Source organism: Chinchilla lanigera, unplaced genomic scaffold, assembly GCF_000276665.1.
Source record: "Chinchilla lanigera isolate Chin_1 unplaced genomic scaffold, ChiLan1.0 scaffold00011, whole genome shotgun sequence".
Taxonomy (NCBI): Eukaryota; Metazoa; Chordata; class Mammalia; order Rodentia; family Chinchillidae; genus Chinchilla; species Chinchilla lanigera.
Window position 1 is genome coordinate 4,912,603 of NW_004955412.1, and position 17,947 is coordinate 4,930,549.

Genomic DNA, 17,947 nt, shown 5'->3' on the forward strand with positions numbered 1-17,947 from the left:
TGGAAAGTATAGAGTCACCCAAGACTCATTGAAAAGATTCACATTTTTCAATGATTAAAACAAATTTTAATTTTTAAAGTTTTAAGAGAATCTAAAAGGAATGTAAAATTATTTTATTTGATAGATACTAGTTTTTATCATGACGAAGGCACTTTGATCATTTTTAAATTTTTCTCATATTTGTCTAGTGATCTATTATGAATACATGAGATTTTCAATATGAATATTTTCTTACTTGAAAATTATAAGGTATAAATTGCACTGACCTTCATTTGCAAAAATTTGTGTTGAGTTTTTTTATAACCAAATAAAAAGTCACTTCCTTACAATAGGAGCTTGTTACATATGTATAGTATTCATAATTGGAAGTACCCACGCGATATTCTTAACGGTTTTGTGTGTGGTGGATTGTACAATTTAATCAACACTCTTACAGATAAGGAAATTGAAGTTCAAAGAAGTTAAATGAATGGCTCAAGGTGCAGAGATGACACAATAACCCAATCTTCAAAGTATTTACTTCAACACTCTTAGTATGTCAATTTCCAAAATGTCATTTCAGTAAGAAAAGCAGTGAATAGAAAATATTAGCCAAACAGACTGGATTTCATATGTTTATATGAATTGGTTATATGTAATATTATATGTAATTGACATATTACACATAGCCAATGTGCAATATACATAGTCAATTAAAATGCCTTCTGCAAAATTATGGAATTTATTTTTCCCTTAGACATTTTGTGGATCATGGAGGGAAAGTAGGTGGAAAGGCAAAAATAAACTGTTCCTTAGATTGTTCAATTAAGAACCCATTTTATCATTGTGAATGTACTTAACGCCACTGAATTATATATGTGAAAATGGTTAAGATGGTAGATCTTAACTAAGTGTATTTTCTACAGTAAAATAAATCTTAAGATATCAATTGTCTACATACATCAACTCCCTAGTTATCCAGGCTATCATGCATAAGACTAACACTCAGAACCTCTTATCCACAAGAAAACACTGGCCATGTTGCCAATTATAACACAACTCTCGTCGGTATAAAAAGGACTTAAACTCAAAACGCCATCTTTTCTTTGTACTTTCTGTATCACACTATTTAAATATGTGCATAAAGTTAAGGAGGTAAGATGTCTCATTCACAAACTTTATACCTTTTAAAATTATTATTACTTCTATTACTTGGCACAGCTGTGACAAGCAATTTGGACCAAGCGATACGTCACAAATGGCTGCAGTTGCAAATAGATCCACTATGTAAAGATGCTTTTGAAAAATCATTATGTCATTTCACCTTGCTCAGTTTTCTTATGTAACATTTGCAACTAATTTAACTCGTATAACTAACATCAATGATTAAAGGGATCAATTCAAGTATAAAATCTTTTGAGTTCAATACCTTTTTGGAGATAAGCTATTCACCTTCTGTTGCTAACTCTTTCCCCTTCACCCTCTGTCCTTTCATATTTCCTATCCACTCACATATTCCTTCTTTCCACAGACACTTGGTACCAACAATACAAAAAGATTAAGGATCTAGCTGAATTAAGACACGGACTCTGTCTTCAGGAAGCCCGCGTCATCATGGGTTAGCTTGTCTGTTTTCAGTCTGGTGATTGGCTGGCATGCTATGACGAATACGATCCCACCAAAGAGAAAAGAAAGGAAGACACTAACATGTAAGGAGAAAAACACATTTCCTACCATGTGCTTTCGTAAGTTTCTTTCTCGTTTAATTTAATCATTCTTTGAGACCATAGTAACTACAAGTGAAGAAATTGAGGCCTGAAAAGGCCATAAAATTCATCCAAGTCCCTAGCTGGAAAGTGGTGGGAAAATTAACATGATTTTGTGAGTGTGCTGCTGTCATACCTATCCTCAAAATACTAATTATGTATTTTGCAGTTAATGTTTGCTGGCTTCCAAATTCACTCTGAAATTAAGATTGTCCATTACTGTTCATGTTTATTCCATCAGTAATTCATTTATTTCATATTAGTTTTTCAGGTCCATCCATTTACGTGTTTTAATTTGACTCTATTTTCTGTCTCCGGTCTTTTTCTGGGACTTTTAGGTCTACTTTAGGCCTGATATCTGTCTCTTCACATCATTTCCAAACTGTGTTTTTATGTTTGGTTTTCCTGTTCTCGGTGTTTAATGAACTTTACGGCTACTAACAGTTTACCATTACAAATGACCCCTGGCTGCTGACATGATTACTGCCTGCATCCTACGAAGAAGTAACAGCCTTAGCAAGGCAGCATTCTAAGTGGAACACATACAGGTGCATCATAATGATATAAATCACTTATCGAATATTCGAACTTAATTGTGCTCTCCTCTGATAACCATCATTAGGAGGCCAACTGGGATAGCAGGTTTTTCTGTAAAGAGCCTTATAATAAATATGTTAGGCTTCATTGGTCACATTAAATCTCTGTCACGTATTCTTTTTTATTTTTTCCACAACTATTTTCAATGTAAACACAAACAAAGCGCACCTCCCAAAAGAAAAGAAAAAAGCACAAAACATTCTTTAACTTGCAACCTGGTCAAAAAACAGGCTGAAGGCCAAATGTGCCCTGAGGGCTGCTGTGTGTTGAGTCTCTATGCTTCCCTCGTAACCACCACACTGTACTGTCCTCTTCCAGTAAAATGGACTGTAGCTCTGTTGTAGGTATTGTTTGTCATCTCATAAATCTTCCATATCTGCACTATTTTTAAATGCACTCTAGCTTCATCCGTATCTCATAGGCGGCCCAAAGGAAACTTCTGAGTAGCAAGATTCCACCAATTTTCAACAACCCTAAGTGCTGACTGTCTTGGAAAACCGGGGATTATTGTCATGTTGCCTCTAGCTCTTTCATTCTCAGCCCAGTCGGCCATACTGGAATGGCTAAGCCCCAGTCTGTGAGAGGCCTCGGGGAACTGATGCATAACCCTCAAGACCACGTGCCATCTCCTATTCGTACCCGTCCTGGAATGCTGTTCTCTCGGAATTCTTCCCCATGAACTCCCTAATCATCGCAGGGCTCATTTGTCCAGGGTTTACCCTACCTTTAGGCTCTTGTTTGGGTTCTGATTTGAATACTTGTGGCCGACATGGCAAAAAAGAAGCTGGGAGACTGAAGATCAAATAGGCTTTAGGAGTTTTATTTGGGGGGGTAGTTTAAGAACTACTCTGGTAGAAAACAAATCAATCGGCCTCCCCCCTTGGTCTTCCTTTCCATGGGGCAGCCACATAGCGCAGTACAGTGCCAGCCTCGGGGGTCTAGCATGGAAACGGCTGGGCGGGGTTTAGGAGGGTGGCAGCAGAGCCCTGGCACGCCCACCTTTCCCTTGCCCTTACTTTCTTCCAGTCCTGACGGTAAGCACAAGGGCGTCTGACTATGCCAAAACCCTAAGAGAACCCTCTCTGTCACTCCCAGTGAGTCTCCCAGCAGCTCACTGGAGAATTCAATGGGGGGCTGAAGCTACAAGTGTCTTGTTTAAACCACCGTGGTCTGGGTTTTTAATGACGTGCAACTGAACTCAGTCTTGGAGTGCATGGAGCCTCTCCTAGTTCATTCATTCTGGTTTCCCTTTAGCATCTGGTGTACACCTACTGTGTACGTGTGGCAGAAAGGGAGGCAGATGCTCTCACTGTTGAGGATTCTGCTTCTCCCAGTTGGTGGACTCACCCATGTCTAGGACACAGCATTTACTACGAACAGGGCTGACACTGAAATTCCCACAGTGCCTCCTCCAGCAGTTTCTTGATTTCTGACAAATGAGGAGGCACTGGCCTTGGGTCCTGTGTGCTTTCCACCCAAGCTGCAGAGTTAAGTGTGTCATATCCACCCTCAAGATTCCTCTCTTAGCTTTTCCTTCTCCATAACACCGGTCGTGTATCCCATCACCAATAAGTGCCTAACGTAGGTCTTAAATACACATATAATTCTTTTCTGCTAATTGGATGTAGGCTTATTCCTACCTCTCAAAGGCACATCCTTTGAAAGTTGTTAACCAGGAATCGAACTCAGAAAAGGTGTTAACTTTTTAATTGCTTCTGCACATTGATCCCTCTTCTGAGACCACCCTGATCAGATGCATGGCTTTTATTTTCAAATATTATCTTACCTGTTTTTTGTCAACTGATAATTTTGAAAGGTCTTCATGACTTCCTAAAATTCCAAATTTCTTTTCTTCATTTCTCTTTTAAAGATAGATAATAATATGAATACAATCACATAGCAAAATCTTTTTACTTTTCATTCCATATTTTAAAAGCCATCTGCTCTAACTCCCACTCAGGTTTTAATGACAGAAACGTTTAGGTTCTTCCTTTGGGCAAGTATATGGACATCTCCTTTGGATATTGAATTCTTTCAGGCTACAATTCTAATCAATCAGACCTAAAGAGTGCATGCTAAACTATATTAAGTAGACAATTTTTTTCTACTTAACCCATTGACTCCTATAATCATATATCTAGAGAATGCTATAAATGGCATATTTTTTAAAATTCCTACAAAAACAATTATAATAATAACTTTTAAATAGGGCTTTAGAATTCTCAACACACTTTTACATATTTATTTGATCTGATCTTCATGATGTAGGTACAATTTTATTCCTATGCTAAGGTGAGGAAGCTAGAAATCAGAGAGCTTGTTACTTTCCTGAGAACCCCCAACACTAAGTGTCAAGCAAATGGTAATTGGGACATATTTCCCCTTCATAATATAATCTTATTATTGCAAGATTACTTCATAATCATTTGTTTAACTGCCCACCCAGTACGGGAAAGAGGATCATCTATAGATTTCTAATGTCCGTCACCCAGCATTACCTAGGTACAGGGAGCTCGCTACTTCTACAGTTTACTGGCCTATTGAGAAGATCTTATTGTGGCAAGTCTGTTCCTACTAAAGATCAAAACTGAACTATTTATAAATTTTACTCATTGACACTTTTCCTGTTTTTGAAGAAACAAAAAATAAGTGCACTCCCTAATCAAAAGTATTTCATTTTTTTAGTTTAATTTATTTTTATTTTTATTAATGTATGTTTACAGACATAACAGTTACATTCCTTGTGGGGAGTTGGTATAGAGCATTTTAATTCTTTTAAAAATCTGTTTCCCTTTCCTTCCCTCCCTATCCCTCCATCTGTTGATCCCCTTCCCATCTGCAGAAGATCCCTACTTCCTACTATCTATCTTTAATTTTGCTCTTTATTACACTTTGGACTTCTCATAGGTGAGTATTTTAATGATATTATTGTTCTCTTTCAATCTGCCCTTTTCAGAAGAAACAGCCACTCCTTCATACTGCACAATGTGATACACATCCAAACCCACTGCCACCCCGATCCTCCTCCTCTGGACACACTTAGTGCCTCAGTGCTCCTCCCGGGTGTGGTGTTCTGCACCCAGCAGAGATCCTCGAACAGGGCCAGCAACTACCTGCAACCCTCAGTTATATACAGCAGTCCACATGCGCTCCAGACAGGTCTGACCGTGATGCAAGCACCTTTCCTTTCATCTCCGTACCATTGCTCTAGCGTGGTTCCTGAGATTGTTTTCTCATGGGACTACTTTTTACAATAAGTACCCTCGGCCCTTTTTTCTTAAGCTACATGTGGGTAGTTGGTTTCTGAACTGTGCAATATAGAAGCTGAGTTGGCCAGCTTCCCAGCCATGAACAACTACTGACGTTTTACCTAGCTGTATAGACTGGTGGTGAAATGAGGAACTTGCAGCCACGAGAGCAGACACACGGGGTCCACATAGCTTCCTTTCCGTTACACACTCAGATAACGTAATGCACAATTTTAGTTTCATTTCATGAATTTTTCTTATACTTTCTTAAGTAGGAGATGCCCAGTGTGTCCATGGACACAAGTCAAAGAACGGCACTGTATTATGTCACGACATGTGAGGGCAGTGGACATGTTATCAGAGACGACTTTTCCTTAAAAGTAGTGATTCAGTTTGAGGTAGAATAGAAGAAATAAAACTAGGCAGAAAAGAAGACAAGGAAACTGAGCCTTTAAAGTTACACTTTAAAAAACTTCCACTTCAAGACACCATAGTCACTCAAGCCTTTTTCCTTCCAGAAAACTCACTCCAAAATTCCTAAAGGTCTTAAAGACACAATAAGCCTGTAAACTAGGCTCTGGACGTGTCCTTTGCACCTGTAAATTGGGCTTCCTCCACCCTCAAGGAAGGAGCAGTACTAGGGAACAACATATGTCACCTTCAAACACATGTAAATGGCCTGCACTCTGACCTGGTCTGCCAGATAGTGGCCTGACAGACAGTCGGAATGAATACACATCCTGGATCACCCATCAGGACAACACCATGAGGACCTCATAAATATACCCAGCTGTAGCTCATAATGTGTTTCTCTGAGCTCCCACTGTTCACTCGTGAGAGCATCCTAACATCTCTGCTTCATTAACCCTTCTCATGCTTCTTATGACAGGTCCTGAAAATTCCTTTCCCACAGCAGGAGTCAGCAAATGTGCAAACTTGTTCTACAAAAGGGTATTACGATAGGTTCCATATTTCAGCCTCAGGGACATCTCATAGCCAGCCTGGTGACAAGCAGTACAGTGGTCATAATATTTAAGAAAATAATGATAAATTCTCAAACTAAATTACCTTATTCATCTCTGCATCTTCCTGGAAACCTTTTTGATGACCTTGGAACAGCTCAGAAATCCATCTTTTAAATTTCAGTAGGAGATACAGCAGGGACTTGGGGCTCGGCACGAGGTTGAAGGGAACAGGAAGTGTTCTCCCCTCTTCGAAGTAAGAAAACCAAAGCTTGGCCCTTGCAAATTTCCATTCCACATCAGCATCATCCTGCACAAACACACAGGACCACTCAGAAAGGAAGTGCATACGTAGAATTAGTGGGGCACTCCTACCACTCTCTGGCTAGATGAAGTAACAGTGCCTGCAAACTTTCTCAGACTCCTACAGCTGCTCCAAGGTATCTTCAAGGGTCTACACTCCTTCCTACACCTTTTAAAATTTTTATCAGGGTTACCAGACTACAGATCGTAAAACTTGCCGTTATCTTTACAAATGTACTTAACATATTAATGCACTTTCCTACATTTTAAAACAACTGTGAAAAATTATTATCTGTTGTCCTGTAATACATCACTCATTTATTCAGGATACAGACTAAGATTTCTACAATAAAAATTTATTTATCACCCTCTACTTGAGAAAAGTTCCATTTTGAACATTGTTCTATCAAGATTTGGGCTTAGAGTTATTTGTAATCTTAATTTTTTGAATGAAAATTATTGTATTTCTAAAATACAGTGTTTGTAAAGTCTTCTAAACAATAATGAATCAAACATTTCCGCTCTTTATGCCTTAGTGTCCCGGAGTCCCCATTCGTGTTTAAAAGCAAAGAGTTAATTTTCCTGGGCTATTGGTCAAGCAAGCACATGTATAAAAGAGGGAAAGAACAAAGGAGAAGGAAAAGTCCATACTGCATTCCGTTGTTTATCTCCCCCTGCAACAGTTACAATATGTAAACACAGGCTATAAAAATGGACAGAGATGATACCTCAATCTCCTGGAATGAACTGTTGATCATTGCAATTAGCATATTTAACAAAACAATGACCATTGTAACGTTATAGACTCCGTAAAGAACATAGCCGATGTTTTCGATGAATTTATGATTATAGTTGATGACCACCGATTTCACTTCAGAAAGTCCAAAAATGGCCCAGAACAGTGTCTTAAAGCTCTCCTCAACTCTAGGGAAGAATAAAAGAAACAAGAAAGTTTATAAACATATAAAAATAGGACCATTGTAAAATTCATTTGACTTGGCATTTTTGCAAATTACTAGGTATCCATGACAAAATTCTTTACTTGTCTGAACCTTCATCATCTTTTTTGTAAAATGGGTCCAGTAACACTTATCTTTAGGATGGTTTCAAAGATAAGGTAACAGATTATTTTGCAAATAAAGCACATAGCTCAATATCTGGCTCAGAATAAGCACTTGATAAATGCTGTAGCATAACTTCATAATCACAGTTATTAACATTTAAATAATCCATGGCTTTGGCAATAGAAATGTTAAATGTATTACTTAATAAATGATAAAATGTATTATTTATTAAGTAGTGTTACTTAATAAAATACAATCTGTGGGAGAATTATTTTTACATTTTCTGCTCATCTGTGTCATATTTAATAAGGAAAAACTAATTGCATGTATCTTAAGGGTGAAAAATGACAATATCACTGACATGCCTTAGACAAGAATTGCAATGCTTTGGGCAGAATTACTGACCAGAGCTAAACCCAACTGCTTAACTCCAGGTAATTTTATTTCTCTGAATAATAGTGCTTAAAAAGAACAAGGAAAATAATAGGTTATGCTTCAGTTGATACAACTCTTAACACTGACTATTTAACATTTGAATAACCTATTCCAAGCACAGTTTATTAAACATACATGTGCCCATGGTGAACACTAAGTCAACACTCTTGTCATTATTAGTAAGTCGAACCTTTTTTTTTTGGTTTTTTTCCGGTACCAGGAACCGAACTCACGACCTTGCGCTTGCCAGGCAGGCGCTTTTGCCGCTGAGCTAAATCCCCAGCCCCAGTAAGTTGAACCTTTTCAATGACAAGGTCTGATAAACTGAATTAGGGAAGCATCTGCTCAGCGCCCCAGGAGTCCTTATGAGAAGAAAGGCGTGGATTTTAGGGCCGTAGACGCTCAGCAGTAAACAACAGATTGTATCCTGGCTTTTCCACAAACTAACAGCCATGGAACATTCAGCAAATTATTTAACTTCTGTGAATTTCTGTTTCCTCCTTTGGTGAAATGTAGATAATAAAGTTACCCATGAACGGTATTATGAATTGTCTAGTTCTGAAAATATTTGCTATTATCATTTAATATTAGGAAAGTTCGTATGTTTTAGTGTTCTCCCTACTCACTGTAAAATCCTGAAAAGGAATTAGAGAGGAAGTCTTTACCAAGCATGAACTTATATGAACACTGTTCAATGCAAATGTGTTTAATCTGCAATCTCCACTGTCAAAACGTCTGAGATCACATACGTTGTGAAGGCTTCATTTTGTTTTGCACCAATGTAGTAGGAGTAGAGGTTGAACATTCCAATCATAAAGGCCACAAACACCATGATGAATATGACCATGAACTTGAAGATATCTTTTACTGTTCTTCCAAGCGATATCTGCAGAGGTCCAAAGCTTTCATTTGCTGGCAAAATGTAAGCTATTCTGGAGAAACTTAAAACTACAGCAATTGCATAAAGACCTTCAGAGATAATTTGAGGATCAGAAGGGTCCCATTTTATCCTGGCTAGGAAAAACCAAAAACAAGAGTTATGGTGAGTTTATTGAAGTTTTTTATTTAGGTAACTTATTTTCTAATAAAAATATATATAATTATATTGGTAATTCAGTTCACAAATGAAAGTTGATCTAAAGCCCTTTTTCAGTGTCAGTTGCATGTGAACTTATGGATGCTTATGAATTTATTAAGACCTTTCCAGTTGCTAGCAATTTTCCATAAATGTATAGCATAATATTAAAAACTCACACTACAGACTGTGACCTACAAAACTTCCAGTAGCTTGTTTCATCAACTACTGTATCTATATTGATAGATATATCTCAACTGAAATAACTTTTGCAAATACTTCTGTTAGTGTTTATTTCCCTCTTTAAAAACAAGATAATATAGTCCCCACCTTTTTCATTTGTGAGAATTAAATAAGTTCACATATATTCAGTGTTTAGAAAATCTCCTGCACTTAATAAGTTATAACATTTATTATTTAAACTTAAACTATAATTGCACTATAATGGACTATGAGGCTTATGGAGTAATTGCAGTTACTTAAATTTATTGAAGCATTTTTTATCAGTCACTCAAACAAGTCTATTCACCACAAAAATGTTGTAATAACTCATTTGTGAATTTTTCTGGCATTATTATATCAGCTCATCAAAAACCCAATTACGAAACCATTATGAAGAAAATGCAAAACAACATGTAAGAGTGGGGAAAAATATAATTATAAATTTGTATTTGTGTATTTGCTCAGTAGAATAGGAAAGGAAAACAAGAAACTAATAAATGTTTCTATTTATTTTTAGTGCAGAAAGAATGGCTATCATCAACAAATCTAATGACAACAAATGCACTTCCCTTTTCACGGTACTTTGAAGACTAGTATGATCCATCAGTAAATATCCTTCACTTTAAAAAAAAATCTCTATATTTAAAGAAAGTATTTAAATAAGTACAAAAAATTAATAATGAGGTACTCTCACTTGAGTAAGGCAAAGTGCAAGTAAAGAAAATAATGAAGAATGAATAGAAGGAAACAAAGATCTCTTGCAAATGTGAAGTCATCCAGGAGACCAAAAATGAGGAAGAGAGGGAAGGGAGATAAGAAGCAAGAGAACGTGCCCTGCACAGAGACCAACACCCAGCATGAACGTCAACATTACACGTCATAAACACGAGCCGATACCACAATAACATGAGCTGATACTAACAATGAGAAGAAGAAGGAAAATGGGAAAAGGGCTTCAGAGACAGAGGAAGGGAGGTGGAAGGGCAGGGGGAGGGATGTAAAAAAGAAGCTGTGTTATGTCTCTGCACCTACTGGCCAAAGGATGTAGCTGATGTACTGAAACACGGACTAATAAACAGCAATGAGAAAAGGTCCTTATGGGATATAGTCATTAAGCCACGGCGGTGTCCATTGAATGCAAACTGATTTCTCATCAGAAAGTTCGCGGTAAATACTCATGGGGGTTATATTTTCTCCAAGCCAAGTTTCTACTGGAAGTATTTTCATTTTGTTTTGTTTTGTTTTTTGAGGCGAGGTCTTGCTATATCGTTCAGGCTGGCCTCAAACTCACAGCTGTCCTCCTGCCTCAGCCTCCCAAGTGCTGGCTGGGATTAGACACATGTGCCCCACACCTGGCTTGGAGGCATTGTCTTTAAGCAAATGGCTGAACCAGTTTCTATTCCTTAGCATGTGGGGAGGTGGGAGAGTGAGAGTGCTTATCTGGCTACTGAGCTGTGGTGACTGCCTGGGTACACGCAGTGCGGATTAACCTCTTCCTCTGTGGGCCTCCGTGGAGCCCTCTCCTGGGCTTGGGCGCTAGCTGCATCCCCTCCTGTGGGGAGGACTGCTCTTGTCCACTGCTCTTAGGAAATTGGAGAATAAGTCTCCCTAGTTCTGAGATTCACTATTACTGACCCCACTGGCTAACAGACCCAGACCTGTGTTATTCACCCTGGTTTCAGCAGTCTTGGAGGCGATGGCCTTGTTGTCACATTAACTTGTTTCTCAAATACTTTGAAGCCTGGCTTGCAAATAGTGCTGTTGCGATAGACGTCCTTTCAGAAACCTCAAAAATTCCTTTTGCTTTCTCATGTCTTATATGGAAGCAGTGCTCTAATGCGAACTTGTAAAACTTGTACATATTTATGGAATAAAGTGTGAAATTTCACCATGATTGAGATAAGCCCATTAACACAGCCATGACCTCACATGCACTTTGGGGGTATGGTGAGAACACTTACACCTAAACTCCTGGCAATTTTTCAAGTACGCGGTACACTGTGATTGACCATGGTCACCGTGTGGTCCAGTAGAACAGCAGAGCTTACTCTCGTCTCACTAAAGTCTTGCATCCTTGACAACGTCTCCCCTCACCTACCAACCTCCTGGCAACTACCATCCCTCTGTACCTCCATGAGTTTGTTTTTAAATCACACACATGAACGGGATCCTACAGCTCTTCCATGATGGTCTTGCTTCACTGAGCAGAATGCCCTACGGGTTCATCCCTGTTGTCATAATTATATGTTGCCCTTCTTTTGTAAAAGCTGAGTACTATTCTATTGTGTATAAACGATTGAAATGCGAACTATATTCATAGACAGGAGAAAAATAAGTAAATCTAAGCTATAGGCCTGGAATTTTCAGTGAAGCTTCATAGTTAGACAAGTGATCAACAGAAAGATGATTCCCGTGATTAAGAGGGGTTTCCATCCAGTAGAAAAATCAAAAGAGGAAGCCAAAAATATGATTCTTCAGACACAGGTGCTCATTCTTCAAGTAAAGATGTTAGAAATATAAAACATTTGTGAGAATTGGGCAGTGACTAAACTACTCACAACTCTTTTACAAGAAAATTTTGCATTCTTATTAATTTATTGAGACTGTGCAATGTAAACTCACCCAAATTGTAGTATTTCACGTCATCTCCCAGAGTGACTTTCGTCAAGTCTTTCAGAGTATCGTTTGCATCGATGATGCTCTGAGCTTTGGACGCATGCCAAAACGCCATGAACCTCGCGATGAACGAGGCTGCGAAGATTGCTAGCATGCCAAAATCAAGCATATTCCACAGCTCAAATAGGTATTCTTTAGGGCCTTGAGTCCAAATCTCTTTACATTCAGCCCATATCATGCCTGCATCAGAAAGGAGTGAAAATACCGATTCAGTTTCATTTTAGCCTTAGCACTTCCATGAAACATAGTAAATCTGAAACATCTCACCCTGACATTCAAAATTTGGCCCCAACCTTCCTGCCCAGCCACAATTCCCAGCTCCCCACCAATCCCACACCCCAGCAACATCAGTGCACTATCTGAATGCAGTCTGACAAACTCCTCCAGGAGCCTCAAAGCAAAGTGTCCTATTGACCTACTACTTCTGCACCGGGTACATGTACCAATCACACACAACGAATACAGTCACTGTATGTCATGAACATGAACTAAAAAGATACAGATGAAGATGGGGAAAGGGGACCTAAAGGTAGTAAGAAGGAGACGGGTACAAAGGGGAAGGGTAACAAGAGAATCAAGATACACGGGGTACAGTCGCCCACTCCCTACGATGAATGTAAATAGCATGTACCGCACATACATACTAATAAAATAAGAATTAAAAGATGTCCATTATAACAACTAAAACACAAACACACCCACACACTCAGAATAGAAGTACCCATGGGACTTCCACAGATGGAGTACCAGCAGATATTTGATATGATATTTTACTAATTATCACGAGGCAGTGGCCATAAGAAATTATTTCACTGACCTCCAACTACACTATGGGTCCCAGCTACTGCCTTCTGAAAGCCACTGTCACTTTCGCTGAAGGCCAATGACAAGGTGCTCCTTAAGGGGAAATACAGACTTCTCCAATGGCTGTCTTTGCTGCAAGGATTTTTTTTGGCATCTACATCAAAATTTCCTTAGTCTGTACGGGGAGGCAGGCTGCCTCCAATCAGGATGCCTTCCTTCCCTCCCTCCAAAGCTCAGGGTTTGACTTGCACCCCTCTGTCCCCACTCTTGCAAACCTCCTCAGCATTCTCCCTGTTTTCTCTCCTTAGTAAATTTTCCTTAGTAAACTTTCTGTTTCCCTTAATGCAACTGTTATATAATTATCGTGTCAGCTTCTTGGAGAACTTGTGTATACATTGAAAAAAAATCTGTATGCCATAAACTTAAGTTTAAAAAGTTTTAAAACTGTTATGCATTCTAGAAATTCACATGTAAAACTAGCATAGTGAAAGCCCAGGCATAATTATAGCAATTAATTAGTATGGTAGCACTAATAATAATTTTCTGGTACAATTATTTTCTGGTATAACTATTCATAATATTCTATATTCTTTCAAAAATTTAGCACAGTAAGTATCTAGGAGCATTGATTTTTAGACCAGGCCACCAAATATTTGAGACCTTGTCCCTCTACTTACTGACTGTGAAGTCTTTGGGAAGTTGGTTAAATTTTCTAAAATTCAGTTTTCGAAACAAGAATGATACTAGTTTGTTTCTACTTTACGGGATTTTTCACAGAATTTAAATAAGATAATACATGTAAAATGCCCAGCATAGTGACTGGAATTTCTTTAAAGGTATGAAAAATATCTATGAGTACTTAATATTTAAAATGTGCCATGATTGGCACCTATTTTGTTTATTAAATTGAAGAATATTATTTGATTAAAAAGGAGTTATTTACCATACACTACTTGGATATCCTGTCTCTCCCTAGAGTGGTCAGAAAAAATACAACTCAGACTCCAACAACCAGTCAAAAGCTACTTCCATCAAGAAGACTGTCATTAACCTACAGTACAATTAGTCTTCTCTCCTTACCCTCAGCCACCAGTTGACCCCAAGTCTCACACTGTGCTTAAGGCCTCTCTCAGAAGCTGCCAGTTAAATGGCTGTGGAGCCCTGCAGGGAATAAGAGAATGCCGTGCTCTCTGCTCTCCCACAGCATATCATGCGCTTTTCCAAAATCACTCTGTAGCGCAGTCCAGGGAGCGTGGCCTCAACACCACGTCACTGCTTGTTTTGAGTTATTTCAAGGTGAGAGGGGGCTCCTACCGGATTCACGTATCTTCTAGAAGGTCAGCTTGTAACCGGAAGTGCCGTATGTGTGCACACACCCACACACTCACACCAGGACTACGAGGAGGAGTGGAAAAGCTGTGGGCAGCTTTCTTTATGGCCCCCGGGCCCCTGCCAGGCTCCCCAGGAGATGAGAACAGTAACGAGCACAGGGACTAGAGGGGCATCTAAAGTCACACGTTTCAGTCACTTTCAAAGCTCCCCTTCTTTCTTCCCTTCTTCGCCTTGTTTTTCCCTCTCTCTTTAATAAACAGAATTCTTGTTGCAGTTGAAGACTTGCTAAAGCTTACAGACTAAAGCAAATGCCCCAAACCATTCTGCCTAAAGGAAGCGGCCCTGTGTTATTTCCCCCGAGCACCCTGGGGAGCTGCTAGGCACAATTCAAAATCCCTCATTTAATCCAGCTTCTCCCCAAAGCAGGGGAGTTCTTCCTGGGACCAAGTCTCTCTCCGAATGGGTCTGAAGATGCGGAACTTGCTGGCTCTGAAGGCTGACTTTTCCATTATCGAGCTGTCAGGAACATCCCTTCAAAGTGAACCCTCTGGTTCTGCGTCTCTCCGCTGGAGCAGTGGAGAATGAGTCAGCTCCCTCTGCCCTTAGATTTCTTGAAACACAACCACTTGTGTGCTCATTAAAGCTGTTCCTCTCCAGCAGAGGCAGGTTGCCTGGGACGCTAATGAAGCCTAAGCTTCAAGACACCTTTCTTGCCCACACTCCTGGCTTTGTTTTGTCTTCTTTTTTTCTAAATGATGCCCTCCATAAGTGGGGCTCTCCACACAGATCAGCTTCAGGATCCACAGTACTTGGATCCCACACTACTCCTTGCCCTCCACGTGAGCTTCTCCAGCACCCTCAAGTCCTCTTTGACGGACAGGCCACGCATTCTCTGGGCCGCTGTCTTAGGACAGTGCCCTTGCTCGCCAATTGACAGCACGCAGCGTCAGAGCTTGTGCACGTGGTCTGCCAGTGCGACGACTGCGGTCCTGACTACACTGCTGTTGTCGAAGGGTCCACTGTGTTTGTCTCCTCAACCACTCACACTGGCCTTAATCGCGAGTGCTCCGCAGGCCCTTCACACACGGAGTGTCACGGAGCACGTCCTGTGCCGTGTTCCTGCTGTACCTGGTCTCACTGACTTGAGCTCACCGTTCTGCCATGTCACAATCTCCTAAAATATAACTTCTGTTCTTCAGCTTTTCAATGTTTTGGTTGTGGAAAATTAGGTGAATTTGTTTTCTGTGACCGTTAATGAGTCCTTTTCCTCTGGCCAATATAACACACTTGGCCTCCGACCTAAATGGCCTACTTCTTATTCATAGTTTCAGAAGGCTTTATAACTTTCTTTTAAGAATTAAAATAAAGCAAGGAGAAAAAGAAAAATACTATTGTCAGAAACTAAGCCAGAAGTTTAACATATGTATAAAGGCACAGCTTTCTCCTTTGAGTTATTCATTGTTTAAATAAATGCAAGATATCTCTGAAGTAAAATACAACTATGAGCAGGTCAATAATTCCAAGGAAAATAATTTTTATACATAAAAATTAAAGATTAATGTAATATTGTGACTTAGTTTTCCAAGTAAGAAAAAAAAACTGAAATTTATGATAACTATCAATATGAGGAGAATGAACCATGATAAAGAAGGAAATGAACATTTTTTATTTCTCATCCCCTCATATAACATTTAATTTTTTCAGTTTCATCTTGTACTAAAAAAGCCATATCTCGCCTCATGTTTTCAGTAGAAAACACCCATTTATTAAAAAAACTTACAAAATCTTATTGAAAAATTTAATAATTAAAATTCTCTGAACCTTACTGCACATTTTGTATATGCCAGTAAGTGTATTATATATTTTACCTATACTAATATATTTTTTTAAAATAATGGTACATAGGCTGTTAGACTAAGATAAAGGCAATGTTCTAATAGTGTCTATTCTTACATTAAGTCAGATAATAGAGATGAAATATGTTTATCCGGTTTCATCAATTAAATTAGAAAAGAAGCACTAAAAATTCAGTTTTCTCCTAAGCCTGAGGTTTATTTTTACTCTATTGCTGTGATTCACATTTTAAGACACTACCTATATTTTTTGAAATGTAGCCAGAAAACAGTGATTCAAAAGTTTTCAATAACTCTCAGTTGCTATTACATCACCTGAATCCAAAATGACCATATGGTAATTTGTAGACTTCTCCCTAATATTTCAATTTTTCATCCAGTAGGCTCCACGGTGAAGGAGCCAAGAAGTAATATAATCAGTCGTAGCTGCTTCTGCAGGTGGATGAGAAGGAGGGTTGGGCAGAGGTCAGGGGTGGGGAAGTTTACGGACAAGCAAAGGTTTTGTATGAAGATTCCTTGAGCCTTCCACCCTTTACATCCCACATGTTTCCACCCTATGCAATTTCATGCATGGTCAGGGGCTTAAGTGCCACCTGGGAACTGAGGATTTGGGAGCTTTATCCATAGCTCAGACCTCTTCCAGAAGTCCTACCTCCTATTAGTTGGTGGATGTTTCCACCTGGAAATTCTATGGGCATTTCACAGTCAGTCATGAACCTTATTATCAGTATTTCATTCTCCCAGTACCAACCATGGCTTTCTTCTTACATTTTCTCTCTTAGAGTATTATAGTCACCACCCATTAATTCAAGGCAGAATCCATGCTCCCCTTTCTCATATTTAAAAATTGGTTTATTTTTACAGTAGCTTTCAAGTCTTTCCCCCCACTCCCTGAACTCAGCCTCATCTTCCTCATGATGATCACCTCAACTGGGTCTCATCCTCTGGGCCATCCCTCCTTTAAGCCACCTTCTCTACCTCAAAGCCACGGTGACCTTCCTGACATGTGATCTGACCACACTGCAACCACTTAAAATCTGTGGCCATTTCACCACCTCCAGCCTCCTATCCACACACCCGCAAATGCACCTGGCTCCAGCTCTGCCTAACTCATATCTCTGTGTGCCAGATGTTGTCATAATCCCACACCTGGCCATCTAATGTTCTCATACTCTGCAGTGTCCCTGTCTCCTCACATTGCAGATGCTGCCCACGAAAGCTTCCTTACCATTCTATCTCCTGCCTCTCTCAGATTCAGATGCCCAGTGTGAGCATATTCCTAACTCCCCAGTCACCAGTTATGGCATTTGTTGCACTGAACTTAGTAATTTACTTACTTATACTTGCTCCTTAGATTTAACTTCTTTGAGTACAAAGACTATGTCTCACTCACCTTAACAGTCTCAATACTAAACAAAGGTACTTAATATCTATTCAATGTATTTGTTCTCAAATAGCCACTTGCAGCATTCTTTATTTGCATTATTTCAATGGCAAAACATAGGTCTGGTTTTAATGACAAACGAAGTAATAATTAAGACTGGATCCTCTTTCACCTGCCACTGCAAAGGTCTAATCAAGCTAGCTAATCTTTTCATAAGTCCTGTAAAGTCAGTGTTGTACATTACACA

At 39.2% G+C, this 17,947-nt stretch overlaps 1 protein-coding gene across 1 annotated transcript in view; it reads right to left on the reverse strand.

Moving 5' to 3' along the window:
• The window catches only part of Trpc6 (transient receptor potential cation channel, subfamily C, member 6), a gene marked incomplete in the record, with an annotated part of 114,640 nt that overhangs the window by 7,564 nt on the left and 89,129 nt on the right, over positions 1–17,947 (reverse strand). The window contains 5 exon segments of the mRNA XM_013511254.1: positions 4,129–4,203; positions 6,659–6,862; positions 7,584–7,779; positions 9,104–9,368; positions 12,274–12,507. Of these exon segments, the coding sequence (XP_013366708.1) occupies positions 4,129–4,203; positions 6,659–6,862; positions 7,584–7,779; positions 9,104–9,368; positions 12,274–12,507 (974 nt within the window).